Source organism: Eubalaena glacialis, chromosome 13 (genome assembly GCF_028564815.1).
Source record: "Eubalaena glacialis isolate mEubGla1 chromosome 13, mEubGla1.1.hap2.+ XY, whole genome shotgun sequence".
NCBI classification, from domain to species: Eukaryota; Metazoa; Chordata; class Mammalia; order Artiodactyla; family Balaenidae; genus Eubalaena; species Eubalaena glacialis.
This window is the reverse complement of record NC_083728.1, coordinates 56310092-56335275: the sequence shown is the minus strand read 5'-3', so window position 1 is coordinate 56335275 and position 25184 is coordinate 56310092. Positions and strand designations below refer to the sequence as shown.

At 52.5% G+C, this 25184-nt stretch overlaps 1 protein-coding gene and 1 non-coding gene across 2 annotated transcripts in view; one reads left to right on the top strand and one right to left on the bottom strand.

Annotated features, from left to right (window-relative positions):
• Nucleotides 1-13068, top strand: part of LMF1 (lipase maturation factor 1) — an 81229-nt gene extending 68161 nt beyond the window's left edge. The window contains exons 7-11 of the mRNA XM_061210207.1: nucleotides 10609-10792; nucleotides 11169-11322; nucleotides 11474-11657; nucleotides 12342-12454; nucleotides 12845-13068. Coding sequence (XP_061066190.1) covers nucleotides 10609-10792; nucleotides 11169-11322; nucleotides 11474-11657; nucleotides 12342-12454; nucleotides 12845-13019 — 810 coding nt within the window. The 3' untranslated portion in view covers nucleotides 13020-13068. The remainder of the gene's footprint in view (nucleotides 1-10608; nucleotides 10793-11168; nucleotides 11323-11473; nucleotides 11658-12341; nucleotides 12455-12844) is intronic.
• Nucleotides 13069-24238: 11170 nt separating this feature from the next.
• TRNAD-GUC (transfer RNA aspartic acid (anticodon GUC)) lies at nucleotides 24239-24311 on the bottom strand. Its single transcript has one exon. It is a non-coding gene; the product is annotated as a tRNA-Asp (tRNA).
• Nucleotides 24312-25184: the final 873 nt, after the last annotated feature.

The following is a 25184-nucleotide window of genomic DNA, read 5'->3' as shown; positions in this document are numbered from 1 at the left end:
CTTTGATTGTCTCCCCCTACCTGCTCACCTGCTTTTGCTGCCAGTATTTTAAGTTGTATTTTGTTTTGTTTTTAATTAATAGACTTTTAAAGAACGATTTTAGATTCGCAGAAAAACTGAGCAGAGAGTATAGAGTTCCCATATCCCCCCCCCACCCCAGTTTCCCCATCAGGAACATCTTGCATTAGTTAGTGTGATACAATTACAACTAAGGAACCAATATTGATACTTTATTGTTAACTAAAGTCCACAGCTTACATTGGGGTTCACTCTTGGTGTTGTGCATTCTATGGGTTTGGACAAATGTAAAATGACATGTATCCATCATAGTATCATACAGACTCATTTCACTGCCCTAAAAATCGTCTGTGCTCCCTGGATTCATCCTTCTCCCGCCCCTAACCCCTGGCAACCACTGATCCTTTCACTGCCTCCATAGTTTTGCCTTTTCCAGAACGTCATATAGTTGGAATCATCCAGGATATAGCCTTTTCAGACTGGCTTTTTTCCTTAGTAATATGCATTTGAGGTTCCTCGTGTCTTTCCGTGGGTTGAGAGCACGTTTTTTATTGCTGAATGATATTCCACTGTCTGGATGCACCACAGTTTATCCGTAAACTATCCGGACTTGGCTGAGGGCAAAATCCTGCCTGGCGGGTGACCCTTGCTCCCAACAGTCTCCAGTGAGGGACACCCCCAGGAGGCCAGGAGTGCTCTGCACTGTCCCTGCCCCGTGCACACTTCAGCCCAGTGGCTCCATCATCCTGAGCTGCGGGAGGACGCTCCAAACAGAGGCTCAAGCATCCTTGTGAGTGTCCACGAGCGTGGACACTGCCTCATGCTGGACCTTCCTCCATTGTCAAAGGATGCCCAGCCATAGGCTCCCACCTTCCTCTGCTGATGGAGAACATGGGTCCAGTCCCCGAGGCAACTCGGAGGACCTGCCTGGCACACAGTCTCAGCAGGAATCCAGGTCTGCTTAGGCTGTGTGGTCACCACGGTGACCAAGAATCACTCTCAAGGCTGTGGGGCGTTAATTAGTTGCTGCTTCAGCCACTTTTACAAGCCTGGGACCACTGGGACCCTTTCAGGGCTGTAAACTCTACTGGGCCTATAGGGACCCTCCAGACATCCCTCAGGCTGTACTGACCACCTACCACTTTCTCTCCAGATAATCTGAAGCCCACCTTTGGCAAGCAGTAAAGAAAAGCAAATTGTCATATCACTTAAAAAACACATTTGAAGGAAGTTTGATTTACTGTGCAGGTGAAAGGGTTCAGCTACTTGAAGATAGGATTTGGGAAGATATTTACATTGACCTTTGACCCAGCAGCCTCAAAATGCCCTTGTTTGTTCACTTGGCATGAGTCTCGTGGTGCTTCAGGACGAGGACCCGCTAACTGGACGCAGCCCAGCTGAGTCTGTGTCCCAGCCTGGGGCACCGGCGCCTCCACCATGGGGGACTGTGCAGACCAGGGGCGAGCGGGGGGGACTCAGGTATAGACGGCTCCCAGCAGCTCAGGCCACATGGCTGGGTCTCCACCTGATTCTGGGTCTGGTGCCCGGGTGGACAGCGGTGGCACGGGGACACTGGGCAGGAGAGGGCCAGAACGGGACCTTGAAAGGCCTTGCCGCCAACCTGCGGCCCTGGACGTTATTCCCAAAGGCAGGCCATGCACTCGCCTTCTGTCCCCCAAGGCCTTGGGAGCCTCAGTCCAGGTGTGTCCCCAGCGTCATTCTCCCCCACCCACACCATGCCCAGGACAAGGTGGGACATGGCCCAGGGCTGTGGCTCTTCTCTGAGGCCTGGTCTGATGCCCCCCAGGGGCCGGGCCTCAGCTGTCCAGAGCAAAGAGAACAAATGGCCCCCTGGCCCAGCTGCACGTGTCCAGCCTCGCAGGCAGCGTGGGGTGCGCAGGGCAGTCTCATGGGGGCGCGTGGCCCTCTGCAGGCCACCCCTGGATTTGCACGTTGCTCCCGTCTCTGCGCCCGCAACCCCGAGGGTCCCTGGTTCTGTTTGTTTCCTTTCGTTCCCCGGGAGAGGGTTGAGGATGTGAGCACACACGCACCTCCTCCCACGCTCAGTTTGCACAGCTGTTCCGGAAGGTTCTGCAAGGCCTCCAGAGGCAGCCTGTTGTCTACTTGGAGAGGTGCACCACCCCCGCTTCAGACCCCCACTCTAATGCCAAGGAGAGACGCTGGAGGGGCAGTGCTCAGCTTCTGCTGTGGGCCAGGCTGGACCTCCCATCCTGGCGTGGAGCGGGCACTCACCAGGCTAGTGGCTCCTAGTCAGTGCAAAGACGCGTCTCAGATCCCAGACTCCTCCCCAACCTCCCACCATGTCCTGCTCTTTCTAATCTCTGTAACGTCGGCCACAGACCAGGGGACATCGCTGTGGGGAACATCACTACGGCTTCAGGTGCAGAGAGCTGCCCCCACCAGCCCCTGAGTGACCCACCCAGAGCTGGGGTCACAGCATAACTGTCCCAGGGCTCCTGGCTGCAGAACATCATCTGTGAGCACAAGTGTCCTCTACTAGGCCGTGGGAGTCCAGAGCCCAACAGGCGAGTCCCAGACACCCAGCCCCTGGCTTCAGGGGCGTCTCCTGGGCCCGGGGTCCCACCTCCCAGCTCGTCTTCCCACCCGGCCCCCACCATGGGGTCACAGCCAGTGTGTGCCAGACAAGGGCACGAAGACGGCATTATGAATCCTCAGGCCTCTTGCTGCTTTATTAGAAACAGGGTTCCATCTCCGAAACTGCTCTGGTGAACCCTAGTCTCTGAGTCAGGGCCCCCTAGCTGGTCTCAGGGTGGAGTGACTGGGGAGGGGTGTCTTTGGGCCCCAGTGGACCAGGGTGGTGGAGGGAAGCCGGGCATCACTCAGAGGTCATTAGGGCCCCACAGCCACTTGGTGGCCTTCAGACAAAGGCTCCTGAGTTCTCACCGGGATAGAACTGCTGGGCCTTGAGAATCCTGTTGTGCCAGAACATTCCAGGTCATGGCGTGTGGACCAGGCATCAGGGCCCAACGTGAGCTCTTCCTGCCGCATGCAGGGGGTCAGGGCCGCTCAGGTGGCCGTGCCAGGAGGATGCATCCTCAGCTCGAAAGTGGGGGAGCCCGAGCCAGGAGCTAGAGGACAGCGCCAAGGGCAGCCTGGCTAGACGCTGACCCGCAGTGGGGGCAGCTCGTGAGCCTGGCCCTCCTGTAGCTGTTTGGAGAAATGATCTTCCCTGGGGCTGGCCCCACGCTGCTCCTGCACCTGAGTCTGCAGCCAGGGCTGAAGGTCACTGGGGTCACTGGGCAAAAGGCTGAGGCCGCACCAGCACAGCCTCCTCAGGAAGCAGAACTCAAAGTCCCCGCCCGCCAAGGTCACCGTGCCAAGTGGACAGCATCGCGCCCGACCTCAGAAGGTTGACTCAGGCTGTGCCGTGTCCTCGCTCACGTGGCCCCAGGGCTACAGGGTGATGGCCTCTCTCCGGTGCTCACACTCGGCGGGGTTTGGGGGGGGGCGGGGTGCTGCTTTTTCCATTTTCCTTTACAGAGCTGGGGACGCTGCCCTCTCAGGAAGGGCAGTGCTGAGCCACTGGGCCCCTCCCCTGGGGTTCTTCCTCGGCCCCCAGTGGCCCCATCAGTTCTGCCCCCCCGTTCGCTGTGGGTGGGTAGGCGGGATTGTGGTCCACCAGGGGTGGCCTGGGCGTCTGTCCCTCCAGGAGGGCTTGGACTACAGCCAGCAGGACGACAGGGTCCCAAACCAATGCCAGGGGAAGCCTGTGCAGCGTCACCGCTGTGGGAGCCACGCTGGCCGAGGCCTTGCACCCACACCCCTGGGGTGTGGCCCTCACGGGTCCAGAGGCACCAAGAGTGCCCCCGATGGCACTCATTTTGAATGGAAAGTAACTACGGTTTGGAACAGAAACAAGGGAAGGAAAGGACCCCCATGGGTCCCTGCTGGTCATGTGTGGGGTCTTCCCTCCACGAGAGCGTGTGCCCAGCCACAACCACGTATTCTCACTCACTGTTAAATCTTTGCAGCCATCATTCCAACAACTGCAACCACGACGTGTGACTCTTCATTTAAACAGCTGGTTTTCTGTGTTTAACAATCGCCCACGGGCTTACAGTTTCCAGCCCCCTGCCCTCCTGCGTGTGCATCCCGGTCATTTTCCTTCTGCCTGAGGGATGTTTCATTTGGTTTTCTAACATTTCTTAGCAGAGGCTGCTGGTGGATGTCTTCCCTTCAGCTGTCCATGGTCTCTGCCCGCAGCGTCTCTGCTGGGGAGTCTGCGGGACCCTTAGCCCCGCTCCTCTGTCTGCGACTTTTCCCCTCTGACTGCTTCTACGATTTTTCCCTTTTTCAGTTTTTCAACAATTTGGTTTGATGTGCCTTAGGTGTGGCTTTCTTTGAGTTTATCCTGTTTGAGATTTCTTAGGCTTCTGTGACCTGTGCATTTATAGTTCTCTTCAATGAGGAGAATTTTCTTCATGTTGTGTCTGCCCCCTTCCCTTCCTGGGGCTTAAATCACAAGTTTGTCAGGCCAGTGGGTGCTGTCCCCTAGGTCCTGAGGGGCTGCCCAGGCTCTGCTCAGCTTTCCTTCTCCCTGTGCTTCACTTTGCAAAGTTCCTGTTGTTCTGGGCTCATATTCACTGACTTTTTCCTTTACAGTGTCAGTTTTGTCAAAAGCCTATCCAGTAAATTATGTTTTGTATACAGTAAGTCCCCTACATACGAACAAGTTCCGTTTGAAGAGCGTTCATAAGTCCAATTTGTAAGTCCAACAAAGTTAGCCTAGGTACCCAACTACCACAATCGGCTATATAGTGCTGTACTGTAATAGCTTTATAATACTTTTCACACAAATAATACTTAAAAAACAAACACAAAAAATAAAACAATTTTAATCTTACAGTACCTTGAAAAGTACAGTAGTACAGTACAACAGCTGGCATACAGGGGCTGGCATCGAGTGAACAGGCAAGAAGAGTTACTGACTGGAGGAGGGAGAGGAGGTGGGAGGTGGTAGAGCCGAAGGATCGTCAGCAATAGGAGATGGAGGTCAAGCTGCAATTTCACTCTCGCCTTACGTTGATGGCACAGGTTCTGGTTCCTGGCTGGATTCAATTCTACCTACCCTCTTGAAAAAATGATACAGTGATGTCTGGGTAGTAGCTCTTTTTTTCTCATCATAGATGACACGGTAGCACTGGATTGCATTCTGAACGGCTGCTGCAACCTTCATGTACCATTCTACATTCGGGTCCTGTGCCTCAAAAACTAACAGTGCCTCCTCAAATAAAGAAAATCCCCTTGCCATTTTCTGCATCGTCCGTGAATCTCTTCGGTTCTTCAGTTACTTCTTCTTCCTCTTGTCTCTCTTCATCCTTTCTTGGCGCTTCGTGCTTCTTAGCAGTACAAGCTACATCACCACTTTTACATTTGCTTCCAGACATCCTGGGCTTGAAATAAAGCTACTGTAATACTGTACTCTATACAGCACTGTAAAGTACACAGAAGCACACCATTTGTAGAGGATGCACGCACATGACAATGTACGCCAGACACGTGAAGTAACTTATGTGATTGGACATGTGAACACATGTTCGCATCTTTGAAAGTTCACAACTTGAAGGTTCATATGTAGGGGACTGACTGTATTACCTTTTTTTTTTTTTTTTGGCTGCGTTGGGTCTTCGTTGCTGTGCGCGGGCTTTCTCTAGTTGCAGCGAGCGGGGCCCACTCTTCGTTGCGGTGCGCGGGCTTCTCATTGCAGTGGCTTCTCTTATTGCGGAGCATGGGCTCTAGGTGTGCGGGCTTCAGTAGTTGCAGCACGTGGGCTCAGTAGTTGTGGCTCTTGGGCTCTAGAGCACAGGCTCAGTAGTTGTGGCGCACAGGCTTAGTTGCTCCGTGGCATGTGGGATCTTCCCAGACCGGGGATCGAACCTGTGTCCCCTGCATTGGCAGGCAGATTCTTAACCACTGCACCACCAGGGAAGTCCCTGTATTACCTTTTAAACTCTCAAATTATCATCTGGTTATTCTTTGGCATTTTCATATTTCTCTTACTTATGACTGTGTTTTCTTTTAAACCCCTTAATTTTTGACAGTAGCTGTTTTCACATTCTTATCTACTGGCTTCAGACCGTCTCTGGTTTCTGACTCTGCCCCCAGCCTGTTTTGTCTCTGCTCTTGCCTTGCAGGCTAGTAACTACCAACCTGGAGTCTGTTAACTTTTGATTGGGTGCTGGACGCTGGTGTTGTTGATTCTCTCCTGACAGCAGCTAATTGACTTGCAAATCAGTTTCAGAGCCTCCTGGGCAGGTCTGAATGTGCCTTCCCTGTAGGGCCAGCCTAGTTCCACAGGACAGGGCCTCGGCCTGGCTCGGGTTCGCAGGACTGGAAGGTCCTCTAGACCCACGTGAGCTCAGCGATGGCACAGCCTTGGTCGTGTGCTTTCCCTGTCCTCACGGAGTCCCCACCGTGCGAGCTCAGTGGCCGCGGGGACCCAGGCAGGACCCACAGCTCCTGGCTGCTGCGCCCATGTGGCATGTGGCAAGCCAGCCCCTAGAGCTCTCCCGGCTTCAGGCTCTGCCCCCTGCCCTGCCCTCCCTCCCTCAGTGCCCAGGCCTGCATCTCAGACAGTCGCTTTGAGGGTCCAGCACCGCTACCTCCCTCTTGGCCTGAAGCAGGAGTCGCTGGTGGAGTTTTAGCCTTGAAGTCAACATGAGGCCACTGAGCGATGAGGCAGGACGGACGTGGACCTGGGCCCCGAGGGGTAGCCCTGTTTCTCCAGGGTAAAGGAGGCGGTGGTGGGGGCAGGTTGGGTCTTGGGAAACTCAGCTCAGGGGAGCAAGAGGAAGTGCACACCTGGGAAGGGGAGACGCAGGAGGAAATGGGCGCCTGGCAGGTTGTCCCTGGGCCTCGTCCTCGGTCAGGGCAGTGGGTCCTAGGGTGACACCGGGCCTTGTGCTCAGCTCTCAGTTGGGGCCAGGCCCAGCGGCTGCATTCTGGTTGTCCTTTATGTTCCCGCTGCTGCCCGCCTACTTCTCTTGTTCGTGGAGGTGAGTGGTGACTACTCCAAGGGTCCCACATCCTTGGGCCACCTTCCTCACTTTTCTTTCCTTCTCATTTTTTATATTTTTCAGTCTAAATGCTTATACTGTTTTACTTATGATTCATCCTTGGAAACGAGAAATGGCCAGAACATGTGTGGGCCCAGGTCCTGCTCTGGTAACTGGTCCTGCACCCCTCATCCCCCGAGGCCCAGGCCTCCTTCCACCTCGAGAGTGCCGAGTCTATTTTTACATCATTCTCATCCGGGAAGGTCAATTGTGTAGCCGTTGACTCTGCTGAATCTGTATTGTTGCCCTCAAAGGTTCTCCCATTTCTGCACCACATTCTGGAAGGACTTCTCAAATCAGTCTTCTAAATCACTGATTCAGACTTCAGCATCATTCATTCTGCTTTTCACCTGTTAGGGTTTTAACGTTGTGCGTGTTACACATGAGGGCGTAGACGAATAGATGCCATTTACTGATTGGGGTCCTTAAAATTAGCAGTGTCTTGTCTGGGTTTCTCTGGACGCCTCTGGGGTCTCGGGAGCCCCGAGTGGCCACAAAGCGAGGCTGTGCCTCAGTGAGGGTGTACGCTGCACCAGCTACACCTGGAGAGGTTGGTGAGTAGGCTGTCTGGGGTGAACTCGGGCAGGTGGGCCCCCCAGGAAGCCCCCGGCTGCCCTGCTTTGCAGCGTTATGGTGGCCATGTCTCCCAGCAGTTTGAGTGTCAGTGGAGAGGTGGGTGCTGATGGCTTGGGCTGGTGGCTGCAGAGGACACGGCTGCCCATCAGTTGCCTGCCGGGTTTGAGTGTGGACCAGCCCTGAGGGGCGGTGTGATGGGTGAACAAGGCGGGCTGTTCCCCGCATGCCTTCCCAAGGGCCGTGGGACATAGGCAGGAGCCCCCAGGCTAGGTGCGGAGGTGTCTTCTAGCTGGAGGCTGCCATGCGCCGGGTGCTTCTCCCAGCTTTGGCCGCCGTCTCATCCGAGAATTAGGCAGTAGAGGGCTCTTGTCACCCGTGTGGCCCCGACAGCTGCACCAGGATGGCAGGCCCTCGGGGAAGCGGCCTGTTCTCACCCTTGATCACCACTCCTGGTGGCCTTAGCTGCACAGCTGAGCCATGGAGAAAAGGGGACCCCCATGCAGCTGACCAGCCCACCCCAAAGCAAAACGCATTTGTCAGGAGGTGTCAGGAGGGGCACAGGGACCATTCCCCTTAAGCCCCTTGCTGACGCAGTGGAGGAGCTAGTGGAGCATCTGAGGTCTCGCTGGTCTGGGAGATGAGAATTGAAGGTCGGGCCCCTCCAGTGCTGTCCACGGGGGAGCTGGGCCCAGGCCACGGGACCCCCGCTGTCCCCCGCAGTGGAAGAGGGCCTGGCGGCACCACAAACCCAGACCGTCAGGAGCCAGCAGTTTTCAGCAAACTCCAGGGTGAAGCCCAGTCGGCCCAAAGCAGCTCGAGACCAGAGGCCCAGGGACCCCGACAGGCCAGGCAGGGCTGTAGGAGAGACCACCAGCCCAGGGCGGGTGCATTTTGGGCACAGGGGTTTGTTAACATCCTAGACAGTGAAGAATAAGAGATAAGTATTTTAGGGCTCAGAACCAGGAAAACTGGTTTTCCAAATTAATCTAGGAAGAGCTGTGAATCCACACCATCTCCCGTCACACACTGTAAGACCCTATCATGATCCATAAAACTGACCTATTGAAAGCCTAGCTCCTCTCTCTCCAGACCCTTTTGAGGCCGGCATCTGTGACCTCACATTCTCCCCAGTCACTAGGTTCAAGACCTAGTTACAAATTGGAATTTGAGGAGCTGGGTGTCAGCTGAGTCTTGTCCGGCCATGGGGCCCCCGGCCTGGGTCTTTGGTCTCACCTCCTTCCTCGATGCCCCCACGTGGCTCCGACCCATCGGCTCCTGTGCAGGGAGGCCCACAGGGCCCCAGCAGATGCGCGTGAGTGACCTGGACAGGGACATGGCCGTTCTGCTACTCGGCCGCTGTCTGCTCGTTCAGGTCTTATTTTTTGCAGAAATGTGTCCATTTGGTTGGACAGTTGAAAATCTCCTTATTTCTCTTGTCACTGTGGCGACTGTACCATTTTCATTGTGGGTTTATTTGCTGGTGGTGCTGGTCCCCATTTCCTTCTACTTTGCTGACCTGTGGCTCCTGGTGTCTTGTTTCCCCTTTTCTGAGGCACGTGCTTGAGGCAGTTTATCTCCCTGTAGACACGTCCGCCGTGGACCCGTGTGCTCTCACCTCCCAGCACCCGACACCCTGGTCATCCCAGAGGCCCTGCTCCCTCCCAAGTCTTACCCCCGCCTCCCCAGCCAGGGGCAGAGCCTGGACCAGAGCAGAGCCGGCTGGTGTGAACCTTACATCACACCTTTCATAAAAAACTAATTTGAAATGGATCCGAGACCTAAACATAATAGCCAGACCTGTAAAACTTTTAGAAGATCTTTACATCTTTGGAGGAGGAAAAGATTTCTTAGATGGGACACAAAAAGCAGAATTGTAAAGTTTTTTTAAATTGATAACTTGGACTTCCTAAAAACGTAACTTCACCTCTTTGAAAACTGCGTAATGAAAAGGCCGCAGCTGGCAGTTGTATGTCTGACGGAGGACTGGCTCCGGGTTCTGCTAGGACTTCCAACTCAGGGAGGCATGGGGGTGTCCTGGGCTGCACCCCAGAAGCCCTCGGCTCTGCCTCTTGCCCTCCCCAACCTCCAGCCTGCCCTCCCACTGTGGTCACCTGGAATCTCCTCACCCGGCGTTTGTGCAGCCCACAGGAAGCTCTGCGTGCAGCTGGCACTGGGGTCCCTGGGGCTCCACAGTCAGAGGCGTCTGCCTAGGGGGCAAGCGGGGCTGCTCTGTTCCACCTTTGCTCTAGGAGAGCCTGGAGCCTGGTGGGGAGGGCGGGATGTGAACCCTGCAGCCTCTCCTCCCCTCAAGTGAAGACCACCCACTCCCTACTCCTGCCCGCATCCTTGACAACAGGGTCAAAATCAGGCAGAAGTTGCCATTTTCAAGTCACTAAAACAACTTACAAGCCTGTCCTAAGCCACCCCCCCACCCCTGTGAGGGACACACACCACAGGTGCCGTGGGGCTGGTCCTGGCCCCGACACCTGGGTGGACCACTGAGCAGCCAGCTGGAGTCCTGGGGCTACCCCGGGCCTGTTGATTAACAGTCACTGTGACAGTTGCCACAAACACAAACTTGTCACCTCCCAGTTGTGTAACTCCAGTGGCCTCCAAGCAGGGTTAGAGGCCGGAATCACAGTGTCGGCAGGTGGGGTCCTCACCAGAGGCACTGGGTAGCGTCTGCCTCTGAGATCATTTAGGATGTAGACATTGCGGGGTTGGTCTGAGGGAGGCCGGGCAAGTGGCCTGGCGGGGGCGTGGGGCCTGCGCCACGGCCTTCCGGGCACCTGGGGGTCAGCACAGGCTGCTGGGAAGGACAGGACCCCCAGCCCCCATGCCTCTGGTGTGGACTCCACGCATCACTGTGGAGCACGTGAAATGCGGTGGCTGGAGGGATCTCTCTCTCCACCCCCAGATGGTCCTCATCATCAGCGGGAATCTGAGCTTCCTGAACTGGCTGACCATCGTGCCCAGCCTCGCCTGCTTCGATGACGCCACTCTGGGCTTCCTGTTTCCCTCGGGGCCTGGCTGCCTCAAGGACCAAGTCCTGAGGATGCAGGAGGAGGAAGCTCGAGGGGCCAGGGCCCCACGGACACGCGGTGGGTGACACCTGAAGGCGGATGTGGCCGGGCAGCCCGGGTGGTCTCGAGTTGATGGCACCCAGCCCTGTGCCCACACCAGTGGCCTGGGAGACAAGGCAGCATCTCCATGCCTGGTCAGGGTCACTCCTGTCTGCTTGGTATGGACGGTGTGTCCTGGTCCTCAGGAAGGGAGGCCCGGTGACCTCAGCTGGGGGGCCTAAGAGGGAGCTGCTGTGTTTCCACATCCGCCTCGGAAGGTGTCCTTGGCGCAGGGAGAAGGGGCTCGGGCTGTGGTGGGGGCAGCGGCACCTCCCTCGGCTTCTGTGGGCCCAAGGGGCCAAACAGAGGCCAGGCCTGGGGGCAGGAGCCCACCCACTATCCCCCCTCCCGGCAGGCAGCGTGGCACGGCACACGGTCAACCTGGCGCTGGGCGTCCTGGTCGCCTGGCTCAGCGTCCCCGTGGTCCTCAACTTGCTGAGCCCCCGGCAGGTCATGAACAGCTCCTTCAACCCTCTCCGGATCGTCAACACATATGGGGCCTTCGGCAGGTACCTCAGGGCCACCGTGACCCCAGGGGGGAGACATGCGGGTGAGGCCAGCCCCGACCTGCAGCCCCCCAGCCTCGCCCTGGTCTGCTCAGATTGGGGGGTGGGGTCAGGGTGGGGAGGTGCAGCCCTGACTGGTCTCCCCCATGCCCAGCATCACCAAGGAGCGCACAGAGGTCATCCTGCAGGGCACCGCCAGCCCCAATGCCAGCGCGCCAGATGCCAAGTGGGAGGACTACGAGTTCAAGTGCAAGCCCGGTGACCTGAGGCGGCGGCCATGCCTCATCTCCCCGTACCACCACCGCCTGGACTGGCTTATGTGGTTCGCCGCCTTCCAGGTGAGGCCCTCGGTGGGGAGGCCCCGCTGACACGGCGAGGCCCGGGAATCCTGTGCTGGGGCACAGCCCGTGGGGAACCTTCCCAGGCTCCCGGCACGGCCCTTGCACAAGGATCTGTGGGTGCCCAGGGCTGGGCCTCACAGCCAGCTTCTCAGAGCACTTCCACCAGAGGGGCTGAGGCATGCGTAGCCAACGCTGGGGCAGCCAGTGTCCACAGAATCTTTGCTCAGGCCAGAGCGAGGCTGCAGCACTGTCGCCATCCCACCTTGCCCAGGAAGATAGCCTCTGGGGGGCTCGGTCACTTGCCCGAAATGCCTGGCCCGGCAGGTGACAAAGCTGACAGGTGAACTGGGATAGCCAGGCCCAGCCCCGCTCCATCCAGGTCCCCGCAGACAGCAGTGGCGACGGCACCCAGGAGAGCAAGCAGGACCGGGGGCCCTGCAAGAACAGGAAGGAGGTGGTCCCAAACCAAAGAACTGCAGCATAGGCCCCCAGGGCAGCCCCCGCCCAAGAGAGGCTGGCCGCCAGCCACACTGGAGTCAGATGCCCCCAGGACAACAGCCGGAAGGCCGGGTGACCGTCACGAGGGAGGGGGCGGAAAGCACACATCCACGGGGCTCTCCAAGGGCCCGGTGGCGGTGCAGGCACCCAGCTATCTGCGCCCTGTCCTCTTCTCACCCCCAGACCTACGAGCACAACGAGTGGATCATCCACCTGGCGGGCAAGCTCCTGGCCAACGACGCCCAGGCCCTATCCCTGCTGGCCCTTAACCCCTTCGCAGGCAGGGCACCCCCCAGGTAAGATTCCCCTCCCAGACAGGAACACACACCCCACCCCACCCCACCCCCGCCAACTGCAGCCTCAGCTGCCTTTCAGGGCTTCTCCCCAAATGCAGGGGTCTGCTCTGGGGGCTGGGCCCACCTCCTGGAAACATGCCCAGACACAACAGTCTGCGAACCTCAGGTACCACTCATCTGCTGTAAGGATGCAGGGCTCAGCCCGATTGGCTCTGAGCACTCGGCCCTCCCGGCTCCAGAGCCCCGCCCGCCCCGCCATCATCTGGTCAGGGGTCTGGTTGTGCCGGGGACTCCTTGGGGCTCTCTGGCTTCCCCTGGGTGGCCTCTCCCTCTGAGGACTCCAGGGCTGTCTTGGGGGCGGAGGCTGACTGTGCTGCCCTCGCTCTGCAGGTGGGTCCGGGGAGAGCACTACAGGTACAAGTTCAGCCGCCCCGGGGGCACGCACGCCGCTGAGGGCAAGTGGTGGATCCGGAAGAGGCTCGGCCCCTACTTCCCCCCGCTCAGCTTCCAGGACCTGAAGGGCTACTTCAGGTCACGGGAGTGGCCGTACCCCAAACCCGAATAGAGGTGGCCCAGGGCTTGTGCCCCAAGAAATAAAGTGGGAAGACCGCGGGCTGGCTGCTCTGGGTGGGGTCTCCACAAGGACATCCAGGGAAGCCGACCCAGAGAGGAGGGGCTGCCAGGGTCCTGGGTGGTCGTCTGTGCTTTCCTGTCTCCCCACAGTCAGTCCCCATGGTTCCCAAGTCTCTTGGCTCTGGGTTCGTCAGAGGAATCCCCAGAAAGCCCCCAGCCCTGCTCCACCCAGATTGCGCCCCTTGTCACCAGGCCCACCCCCCAGACACCAGCATCCTGATGTTGCACCCAGCTCTGGTCTATCCCAGGACCACCTGCCCGTGCAGCCAAGAGGAAAGCCTGCCTCTCCTCTCTGCTCCCCCAAGCGGGTCCCCACCGCGTCCAGGAGGGTCCTGCGCGAGGAAGTAGTCAGGGCTCCCTCTCAGAACCCACGTGCGCCCACACGTCCTCTTCTCCACAGTGACCAGCACCCGAAGATGTGGACAGAGGGCCTCTGTCCTCCTTGGGTGGGCCACCCCCACCAGCCCTGAGTGAGGCGCCTCCTCCCCTCCTTTGTGACCACGTTGCCCAGTCTCACACCTGGAGCCTCCTGCTCCCTGACCTAGGGTGGGAGGACGGGACAGCAGAGCAGTCAGCCCCAGCCTGGGCGCCGGGGTCCCCAGGGCAGCGATTCTGAGGCCCAGTCACTGCAGGTTGAACTGGATTAATGGTGTGTTGCTTGGCAACCCTACTGGGCTGTGGCCCAGAACCTCTACGGCCTGATGTCAGCGGTGAGTGGACACCCACCTGCCCCCCACCATCCGGGGCGCCTGCCGCGCTGTGGAGGTTCCCGGCGGGAACGAGGTGGTTCAGGCTAGGAGGCCAGGCTGAGGTGGGCACAAGTGTGGATCTGTGTGGAGCACCCCCCCCTCTGCCTGCCTGGGGGCCCGGCCGGCCCAGGTGCCAACAAGAGAGGCTGTGTTCCTGCTCGCAGGCAAACAGGCGCCCTGTGTCTGTCGCAGGACAGACAGGGCCTCAGACAAGGAGCCTGGAGCCAGCAAGTCTCCCTGCGGCAGCCGCGTAAAACTACCACCAGCCTGCCGGAATGGGCAGCCCTTACTGGGGGGCTGTCCTTGGGACCCTGCCAATGGGTAGGAGCACCAGGGGTGCCCCTGGGGGGCCCAGGGTGGGTAGGGGGCCTGAGGAGATGCTGTGTCTTGGCTCGGGGTGGCCCTGCAGCCCCAGAACCACAGGTGGCCTCCCTGCCAGGAGCCATGGTGGGTCCCTGCCCCACCAGCCCTTCCCGCCACACTCTGAGCTCGCTGCCACCCAGGGCTCAGGCAGGGGAGGCCCCCAGCACTCCTTGGTGTGGGCTCCTCTCTGAGCCTTGGTCCAGCTGTGCCCCCCAAGGCTCCTGGGACAGCCCCCCAGACATGCATAGGAGGCTGTGCTTAGACCTGTGGGCTGGGCGGGGCCGGGGCTGGAGCCGGTGGCAGGAGTGACACAGGAGGCCCTGAGCCCATCCAGGGGGGCGAGGCGGGGACCGGGAACTAAGTGGCCCCACCCCTCCTGGGACAGGGCAGCATCCTCTCACCCCGGGGGATGTCCCAGGTGATCCCTGGTCAGGGTGGGCACATGGCCCTCTAACAAACCAAGGACTCCGCCAGACCTGCACACCCCTCCAGAGGCTCTGGTCCCCCAGGGCCCACCCATCTGCCAGAAAGGGTGCCAGCCCCACCTTCAGAGCCTGTCCTGAGACCACACCCTCCTATCAAGGACAGCCAGACTGCACCTCTCCTCCACTCAGAGCCCTCCCAGGGCCCCCACCTCACTAAGCATGAACCTGGGGTCCCTGCCTATCACCTCCGCCCACTCCCCTGCATCCTCTCCATCCCGCATGCCCACCAGCCTTGTTGGGCCCCAGGGCCTTTGCACTGGTAGCTCATGGTGCTCACCTCTCTCAGGGCCCCCTCTCCTGCCTCTGCTGGACTCCAGGCTGCTCCTGGTCACACACGGGCTGGCGGGGGGCTCATCCTGGCTCCCCAGTGCTGGATACACTGTTGACCTGATGAAAGAGAAAGGCCCAGACACTTAACGTCTGCTCCACTTGATGCTGCCTCAGTCCAGCTTCAGGACAGTCAGCTGTTTCGGGGGCGGGGGGGCGGGGGGCGAGTGCAGGGCAGGGACACAAGGTTGGGCCTTGGCTCGCCCCTCCCGGCAGCTGTGTCCCCATGAATCGTCCACCTGGCAGCAGGGGGTGCTTGCACGTGAAGGTCCGCCTTACTCAACAAGAGGCTCAGATGCATGTTGGAAACTGAATTTCTGTCAGGCTCAGGCCGCTGTGCCAGGGTTCTACGTTCACCTTCTAAAACTAGGAGTCAGCCTGAGGCTCCTGGGGAGGGGGCAGCAGGAGTCTTCTCAGACCACAGGAGGGGCAGCCTGCTCGCGGGAGGGGCTGCCCTGGAGAGGGGTGAGCAGGGCATGACTGGGGCACCCTGACTTCCCGAGGGACTGGGAATTTCAGATCTGTTCTTCCCACCTGCTCTCTTGAGCTGACGCCCCCTGGAAACCACTGCCTGACAAGCTGGCCCTCGCTGAGACCCCCACCCAATCTGAGGGTGTCTCCCCTGCAGAGCACTCTGCCCCCATGGCTGTCACACGTCTGAATGGGGTCTGTCTGGTGACGGCAGCAACGCCCAGGCCCAGCCGGGACCCCATAGGCTGCAGAGTGTGCCCAGACCCCCACCCCCACCAGCTCTCCAACTGGAGGGCCCTGTGCTCAGCCCTCTTGCTCCAGGATGGCACGTGGGACTCAGGACTCCAGTCACAGGGCAGTGGCTGAGCTCAGGTGATCCACTGAGCCTGGCTGTCGGCCCATCCAAAGCTGCAGGCTCAGCCAGGGGCCTGTCTCAGGGAGGACCCACCGTCTCCCTCTTGCTCCAGGACAGGGCGAGGGGCTCGGGCGCAGGTCCCGTCCCCACGAGGAGGGTGTGTACCAGCCTCCCTCTGTCAGAGGGGCTCTGGGCATCTTCCCCTTCACCAAGAGGTTTTCACTCAGAGGTGATCAGTGCATCTTGGGCGCCTGCTGAGGCCAAGCCCACCCTCTTTGCAGCCTAGTTCAGATCAGAGCCCTCCCATGGGGCGTCTCTGGGCAGGGTTCACAAGCCCTCCTCTCCCTGGGCTTCTGCATCTGCACGGGCATGGCCTGACGCTTTGCGCTCTTAGGCCACCAGCTCTGGAGGGACAGGGTCAGCAAACTCCCAGCCTGGTGGCTTTGTGGGAGCAGGAAGATCTCCACATCAATGCGTGTTGAGTTCAAGCGTGTTACCAGTTATTAGAACGGGCCCGTGAAGACGCAGAAAACCTGAGCTGTTGTGGAGTGCTTCGCTGCGTTCCTCCATTGTCCCCAGCGTCCCCCACAACCTCTGGGCCCCACCGTGGAGTGAGACCCTTCTCCCTCCTGATGTTCATCCAGGGCTTCTCTCTCGTCTCCTCATCAGTCTTCTCACAGCTCCAGCTTTGGCTTCTTCAGTCAACTGTCCTCTTCCACTTTCTGTTTCACATACATACGTTGTTATTTCCTTGCACCTTTTTCAGGTTTGCCTTCTGTCATCTCCTCGAGTTGCAGACTTTCTTTCTATCCCTCCTTCTGATTTCTAGGAAACACAGCTAAGGACCCCCCCCCACACGAAAGTGGCTGCACCCGCAGGCTCTGTTGACCACTGTGGGCTTTGTGAATTCTAGAGACTGTGATGTCCTCTTAACACATCGAATAATAGAGGTGGGGATTTAAATGTTCAAATGAATGGATTTGGGAGGCAGTCTTTTATCACCATGTTTGCCACTCCCAGCACCCCTCACCCCCCCATGCCTCCAGCACCCTGGATCAACACCCCTTTCAGAAGTGAACAAATTCTGGTGGAAAGGATATCTCCAATTCTGAGACAGCTACTTGCATCCCTCTGCTGAGGGGTTCCCTAGTTCAGTTAGCATCATGACAACCTGTCCCCTGGATCCATCCCTGCCCTGTATCCCACAGCCTGAGGATACCATGGACCTTTGTCCCCAGGGATTCAGTTCCAAAGCCACTGGGTAAGGTGGAACTCACATGTCAGCAAACTGACCTTTAAAGCTCCTAAAGTAATCAGCAAAATTGACAGAACTGTAGCTTGACTGACAGAAGATACAAATAACTAAAATCAAAAAAGTGGGGACATTACTACCAACATTACAGACAAAAAGGATTACAAGAGAATAGTATGAACAATTGTAGCCAACAAATCAGGTAACCTAGACAGTGGACAAATTCCTAAAGACACACAAAATGCTAGAAGTGACTCAGGAAGAAGGAAATTTGAAGAGATCTACAGCAAGTAAGGAGATTGAATCAGTAATCAAAACCTCCAGCAGAGAAAAGTACTGCATCAGATGGCTTTGTTACTGAATTGTCCCAAGAATTAAAGAAAAATTACCACCAATCCTTCCAAAACTTTTCCCAAAGAATTAGAAAAGGAGGTAGGACTTCCCCGGTGGTGCAGTAGTTAAGAATCCACCTGCCAATGCAGGGGACACAGGTTTGAGCCCTGGTCCAGGAAGATCCACATGCCTCAGAGCAACTAAGCCTATGCGCCACAACTACTGAGCCTGTGCTCCAGAAGCCACAACTACTGAAGCCTGTGCTCCACAACAAGAGAAGCCACTGCAATGAGAAGCCTGTGCACTGCAACAAAGAGTAGACCCCGCTCGCCGCAACTAGAGAAAGCCCATGCACAGCAATGAAGACCCAACACAGCCAAAATTTAATTAATAAATTTTAAAAGAGGAGGGAACACTTTCTAACTCATCCTGTGGAGGCCAGTATTACCCCGGTTACAAGGCCAGACAAAGACACCAGTATCCTTCGTGAATAGAGATACAAAAATGCTCAACAAAATACTAGCAAAACAAATCTATCAGCATATTAAGAGGATTATATGCCATGACCAAGTGGTATTTATCCTAGGAATGCCAGAGTGGTTCAACATAAGAAAATCAATCAATCAATGCAATACACCACATTAACAGAATACAGGGGCAGAAAGAAAAACATGATCATCTCGATGCAGAAAAATCATGTGAAAAAAATCCAACACACTCTCATGATAAAAACCACTCAGAAAACTAGGAATAGAAGGGAACTTCCTCAATGTAATAAAAGGCATGTATGAAAACTCCACAGCTAATATCATACTCAATGGTGAAAGACTGAAAACTTTCCCTCTATGATCAAGACCAAGACAAGGATGCCCCTTTTCACCACTGCTATTCAACACTGTACTGGAGGTATAGCCAGAGCAATTAGTCAAGAAAAATAATTAAAAGGCTTTGAATTGGAGAGGAAGAAGTAAAACTATATTAACAGATGATGTAATCCTATATATAGAAAATTCCAGCAATCCACAAAAATATTACGGGAGCTAATAAACTAATTCAGCAAAGTTGCAGGGTATAAGATCAACACACAAAAATCAGATGTGTTTCTATACCTGCAATGAACAGTTTGAAAAAGAAACTAAGGAAACAATACCACTTATAATAGCATCCAAAAGAATAAAATACCCAAGAATAAATTTAACCGAGGAGATAAATGACTTGTACACTGAAAAGTACAAAACATTGCTGAAAGAAATTAAGGAAAACATAAATACAGTGAAAGGCATCCATATCCATGGATTTGATGACTTAATATTGTTAAGATGACAATACTAACAAAGTATCTAAGAGTATCAAAGAGTTGATGAAATCTTTGTCAAAATTCCAATGGCCTTTTTTATAAAAATATAAAGACCAATCCTCAAATCCATATGGAATTGTAAGAGGCCCTAAATAATGAAAATAATCTTGAAAAAGAAGAATAAAGCTGATGGACTCACTTCTGATTTTAAAATAGTACAAAGTAATCAAAACTGGTCATGGCACAAGGATAGACACACAGACCAACAGAATAGAACGCTGAGCCTAGAGAGAAACCCTTGCATGTATGGCCAAATGGCCTTTGACAAGAGTGCCAAGACCATTCAATGGGAAAAGGATAGTCTTTTCAACTGATGCTGGGGAAAATGGATCTACATGCTAAAGAGTGAGCTTGGGCCCTTACCTCACACCATATTCAAAAATTAACTCAAAATGGATGAAATACCTAAATGTAAGAGCTAACACTATTACAACTCTTGAAAGAAAACATGGTTACTCTTCATGACCTTGGATTTGGCAGTGGATTCTGAGGTATGATGCCAAAAGCAAGAGCAACAATAACCCAAGATAAATTGGACTTCATCAAATTTAAAACTTTTATGCATCTAAAGACACTATCAAGATGTGGTACATATATACAATGGAATATTAGCCATAAAAAGAAACGAAATTGAGCTTTTGTAGTGAGGTGGATGGACCTAGAGTCTGTCATACAGAGTGAAGTAAGTCAGAAAGAGAAAAACAAATACCTTATGCTACCACGTATATATGGAATCTTAAAAAAAAAAAAAAGTTATGAAGAACGTAGGGGCAGGACGGGAATAAAGACACAGACCTACTAGAGAATGGACTTGAGGATATGGGGAGGGGGAAGGGTAAGCTGGGACAAAGAGAGTGGCATGGACTTACATATACTACCAAATGTAAAATAGATAGCTAGTGGGAAGCAGCCTCATAGCACAGGGAGATCAGCTCGGTGCTTTGTGACCACCTAGAGGGGTGGGATACGGAGGGTGGGAGGGAAGGAGACGCAAGAGGGAAGAGATCTGGGGCTATATGTATATGTATAGCTGATTCACTTTGTTATAAAGCAGAAACTAACCATAGTAAAGCAATTATACTCCAATAAAGATGTTTTTAAAATAAATAAATAAAAGACACTATCAAGTTTGGGGTTAGCAGATGCAAACTATTACATATAGAATGGATAAACAATAAAGTCCTACTGTATAGCACAGGGAACTATTTTCAATATCCTGAGATAAACCATAATGGAAAAGAATATAAAAAAAGAACATATATATGTATAAATGAATCACTTTGCTGTACAGCAGAAACACAGCATTGTAAATCAACTATACTTCAATTTAAAAAAATAAAAACAAAGACGCCATAGAGTGAAAAGATGACCCACAGAATGAGAGAAAATATTTGCAAGTCATATATCTCATAAGACTCTAGTATCCAGAATATATAAATAACTCTTACAACTAAGCAACAAAAAGACAAACATCCCAATTCAAAATTATTTGAATGGACATTTCTCCAAGGAAGACATACAAATGGCCAACAAGCACATGAAAAGATGCTCAAAATCCTTAATCATAGAAATGCACATGAAAATGCACACAATGAGATACCACTTCACACCCATGAGGATGGCTATAATTTTTTTTAATGGAAAAAAACAAGTGTTGGCAAGGATGTAGAAAAATTGGAAACTTCATACATTGCAATTGGTAACAAAATGGTGCAGCTGCTATGGAAAAGTCTAGCAGTTCCTCAAAAAGTTAAATATTGGGTCAATTACCATATGAACCAGCAATTCTACTTCTAGGTATATATCCAAAAGAACTGAAATCAGGGACTCAAACAGATACTTGTATGCCAATGTTCACAGCATCATTATTCACAATAGCCAAAAGGTGGAAACAACACAAATGTCCACCAACAGATGAATGGATAAACAAAGCATACAAGGGGATACTATTCAGCCACAAAAAGGAATAAAGTATCAGCACACACTACAGTGTGGATAAATCTTGAAAACATTATGCCCAGTAAAATAAGCCAGACACAAAAGGTCACCTGTAATATGATTCCATTTATAGAAATATCTAAAACAGGTAAATCTATAAAAATAGCTGACTAGTGGTTGCCAGAGGCTGGGGGGAGGGGAGAATGGGGAGTGACTGCTAATGGTACAGGGTTTCCTTTTGAGATGATAAAATATTTTGGAACTAGATAGAGGTGATAATTGCACAACACTGATATATTAAATGCCACTGACTGTTTACTGTAAAATGGTTAATGTCAATTTCTTCTCAATTTTTAAAAATAAGCCTTCTGAGTGTCCTGAGACCCTGCCCCAGGGGGCTGGGAGACCTCACACTGCCAAGATCTAGTGAGAACAATCGGGGGCGGGGGCGGGGCGGTGAGACAGATAAAGTGCTTCATCCCTTTTTTGCTAAGCGCATAGGGCTGGATTCACTTAAGGCCAAAACATGAGGCTGTGATTAGCCAGTGGGATGGAAGGTGGGCTTCCACAGCCAGCATGTGACACATGGGCACTCTTTTAACTGATGGTCTTGGAAAGACAGTCACACATGGAACTACCAATTAGACGAGGAAAACCTGAGCAAGTGAAAGGGCAGCCGTGGCTACGTGATGTTGGTGATTCTTAAACCTACGTCTGGAGGGCTTTCTGCTGAGGCCGCCTGCCCCACCCGCACCCAGATCAGCTTCTTAGCAAGGCCTTGGGACATAGCTGGGGTCCTGACCCCTCTCCCCACAGGTGTGCGACCACCTCATCCACCAGGACTGACCAGACCGGGTGGAGAGCAACTGACCCTGCCTCTGGGCAGTGTGGTTCACTGTTCTAGGGGTCATACCTGTCTAGGTGTTCCGCATGGTCCACCTGTTACAGCTTTATCATCGATCCCGGTACCTCACGGTCTCAGCCCCCACTTCTCAAAACTGCCTTGACTATCTCTGGCCCATTGCTCACAACAAGCTGAAGTTTCTTGTTAGTTCTAATACAGGCAGACCTCATTTTATTGCACTTCACAGAAATCAGTGTTTTTTACAAATTGAAGCAACCCTGCATCGAGTCTGTGGGTGCCATTTTTCAACAGCATTTTCTAACTTCAGGTTTCTGTGTCACATTTTAGTAATTCTCTTAAAAATAATGAAAATGTTTGAAATATTGCATTTGTGATGGTGCTATGTGATCAGTGATCTTTGATGTCACTATTGTAATTGTTTTGGGCACCATGAACTGTACCCATGTAAGATCATGAACTGAATGGATAAATGTGTGTGTTCTGACTGCTCTACCAACCAGCCGTTCCCCCCATCTGTCTCCCTCTCCTCAGGCCTCCCTGTTCCCTGAGTCACAGCAAGATTGAAATTAAGCCAATTAATAACCCTACAGTGGCCTCTAAGTGTTCAAGTGAAAGGAAGAGTTGCATGTCTCTCACTTTAAATCAAAAGCTGAAGATGATTAAATTTAGTGAGAAAGGCATGTCAAAAGTCAAGGTAAGCCAAAAGCTAGCCCTCTTGCACCAAACAGCCAAGTTGTGAATGCAAAGGAAAAGTTCTTGAAGGAAATTAAAAGTGCCACTCCAGTGAACACATGAATGATAAAGTGAAACAGCCTTATTGCTGACATGGAGAAAGTTTTAGTCTAGATTGAAGATCTAACTAGCCACAACATTCCCTTAAACCAAAGTCTAATTCAGAACAAGGCTAACTCTCTTCAATTCTATGAAGGCTGAGAGAGACAAGGAAGCTGCAGAAGAAAAGCCTGAAGCTGGCAGAGGTTGGTTCGTGAGGCTGAAGGAAAGAACCCGTCTCCATAAAATAAAAGTGCAAGGTGAAGCAGCAAATGCTGATGTAGAAGCTGCAGCAAGTTATCCAGAAGATCTAGCTGAGATCATCAATGAAGGTGGCTGCACCAAACAACAGATATTCAATGTAGACGAGACAGCCTTCTATTGGAACAAGAAGCCATCTAGGACTTTCACAGCTAGAGAGAAGTCAGTGCCTGGCTTCAAAGCATCAAAGGACAAGCTGACTCTTGTTAGGGGCTAATGCAGCTGGTGACTTTAAGTTGAAGCCAATGCTTATTTACCATTCTGAAAATCCTAGAGTCCTTAAGAATTATGTTAAATCTACTCTTCTATGCTCAATAAATGGAACCACAAAACCTGGATGACACATCTGTTTACAACATGGCTTACTGAATATTATAAGCCCACTGTTGACACCTACTGCTCAGAAAAAAAAAGATTCAAAATATCACTACTCATTGACAATGCACCTGGTCACCCAAGAGCTCTGGTGGAGGTGTACAATGAGATTAATGTTATTTCCCTGTCTGCAAGCACAGCATCCATTCTGTAGCCCATGGATCAAAGAGTAATTTTTGATTTTGAAGTCTTATTATTTAAGAAATGCATATCATAAGGCTATAGCTGCCATATATAGTGATTCCTCTGATGGATCTGGGCAATGTCAACTGAAAATCTTCCGAAAAGGATTCACCATCCTAGATGCCATTATGAACTTTTATGATTCATGGGAAGAGGTCAAATTATCAACATTAACAGGAGTTTGGAAGAAGTTGACTCAAACCCTCATGGATGACTTTGAGGGGTTCAAGACTTCAGTGGAGGAAGTAATTGCAGATGTGGTAGAAATAGCAAGAGAACTAGAATTAGAAGTGGAGCCTAAAGATGTAACTGAGTTGCTTCAATCTCATGACAAAACTTTTAATGAATGAGGAGTTGCCTCTCACGGATGAGCAATAAAGTGGTTTCTTGAGATGGAATCAACTCCAGTGAAGATGCTGTGAAGACTGTTGAAATGGCAACAAAGAATTTTAAATATTACATGAACTTAGTTGATAAAGCAGCAGCAGGGTTTGAGAGGATTGACTCCAATTTTGAAAGAAGTTCTACTATGGGTACAATGCTATCAAACAGCATTGCATGCTACAGAGAAATCATTCATGAAAGGAAGAGTCAATCAATGTGGCAAACTTCATTACCTTATTTTAAGAAATTGTCACAGCCACTTCAACCATCAGTAACCACCACCCTGATCAGTTAGCAGATATCAACATCAAGGCAAAACTCTCCACCAGGAGAAAGACTACAACTCACTAAGGCTCAGATGATGATTAGCATTTTTAAATTAAGGTATGTATGTACATTACTCTTTTAGACATAATGCTATTGCACACTTAATAGACAACAGTATAGTGTAAAGGTAACTTTTATATGCTCTGGGAAACCAAAAAATCATGTGATTTGCTTTATTGCGATGTTCTGGAACCAAAACCCATGGCATCTCCGAGTTGTGCCTGTAGTTTATGTGCAAATAGTGGATGGTATTGTTTCTCTTCTTCCCACCTGAGGCTCTTTGCCTTTTTGGTTTTTTTGGGGGGGTTGGGGGGGTTTTTTATTCGGCCACACCACATGGCTTGCAGGATTTTAGTTCCCTGACCAGGGATCGAACCTGGGCCCTCAGCAGTGACAGCACGGAGTCCTAACCACTGGACTACCAAGGAATTCCCTCTTTCTTGTCTTGTGCTAGCTTCCAGGTTGAGGCCCACCATCTCTCTTATGACCTCTTGTCTTCTTTCTAACCTAGAAGTTGTCCCTTTAAAAAATCTCACCACAGTGAGCTAGTCTACTGCAAAAACCCTTTGGCTGAAACCATGTAAAAATGCTGGGGAAAAAAATCATCAAATTTTGTTTCTGAACTCACAAAAAATATATAATGCAGTGCAAGAAGAGAAGCTGAAAGCCAGAACAGTGCACCGCAGGCTGCAGGGAAGAGGCACCTTGTCCTGATGACATGGGGACTCCCAACAAAGGCCTTTCCATAAAACTAGAACCCTTTCAGGGCCAAAACATTAGACAACAAAATCAATGAAACCCAATTTGGTTCTTTGAAAATATCAGTAAAAGGGATAAACTTCTAGCTACAATGATCAAGCAAAAAGAAGACAGAACACAAATTACAACATCAAGAAGGAAAAAGGGGACATCACTACAGATCCTATAGACACTGAAAGGACAATAAGAGAATATTGTGAACATTATTCTAATAGGCTTGACATCCTAGTTGAAGTGAAAAGAATTCCATGAAATAGACACATTACTAAAAGTGACTCACAAAGAAAGAGAAAACCCAAACAGCCCTATCACAATTAAAGAAATTGAATTCATAATTTAAAATCTCACAAAGAAAACTTCAGACCGAGATGGCCTGATTGGTAAGTTCTATCAACATTTAATGAAGAAATGATGTCATTCTATACAAACTTTCAGAAAATAGAGGAGGAGGAAACGCACACTACTGGTCAGAATATAAAAAGGTATGGGACTTCCCTGGTGGGTCAGTGGATAAGACTCCGTGCTCCCAATGCAGGGGGGCC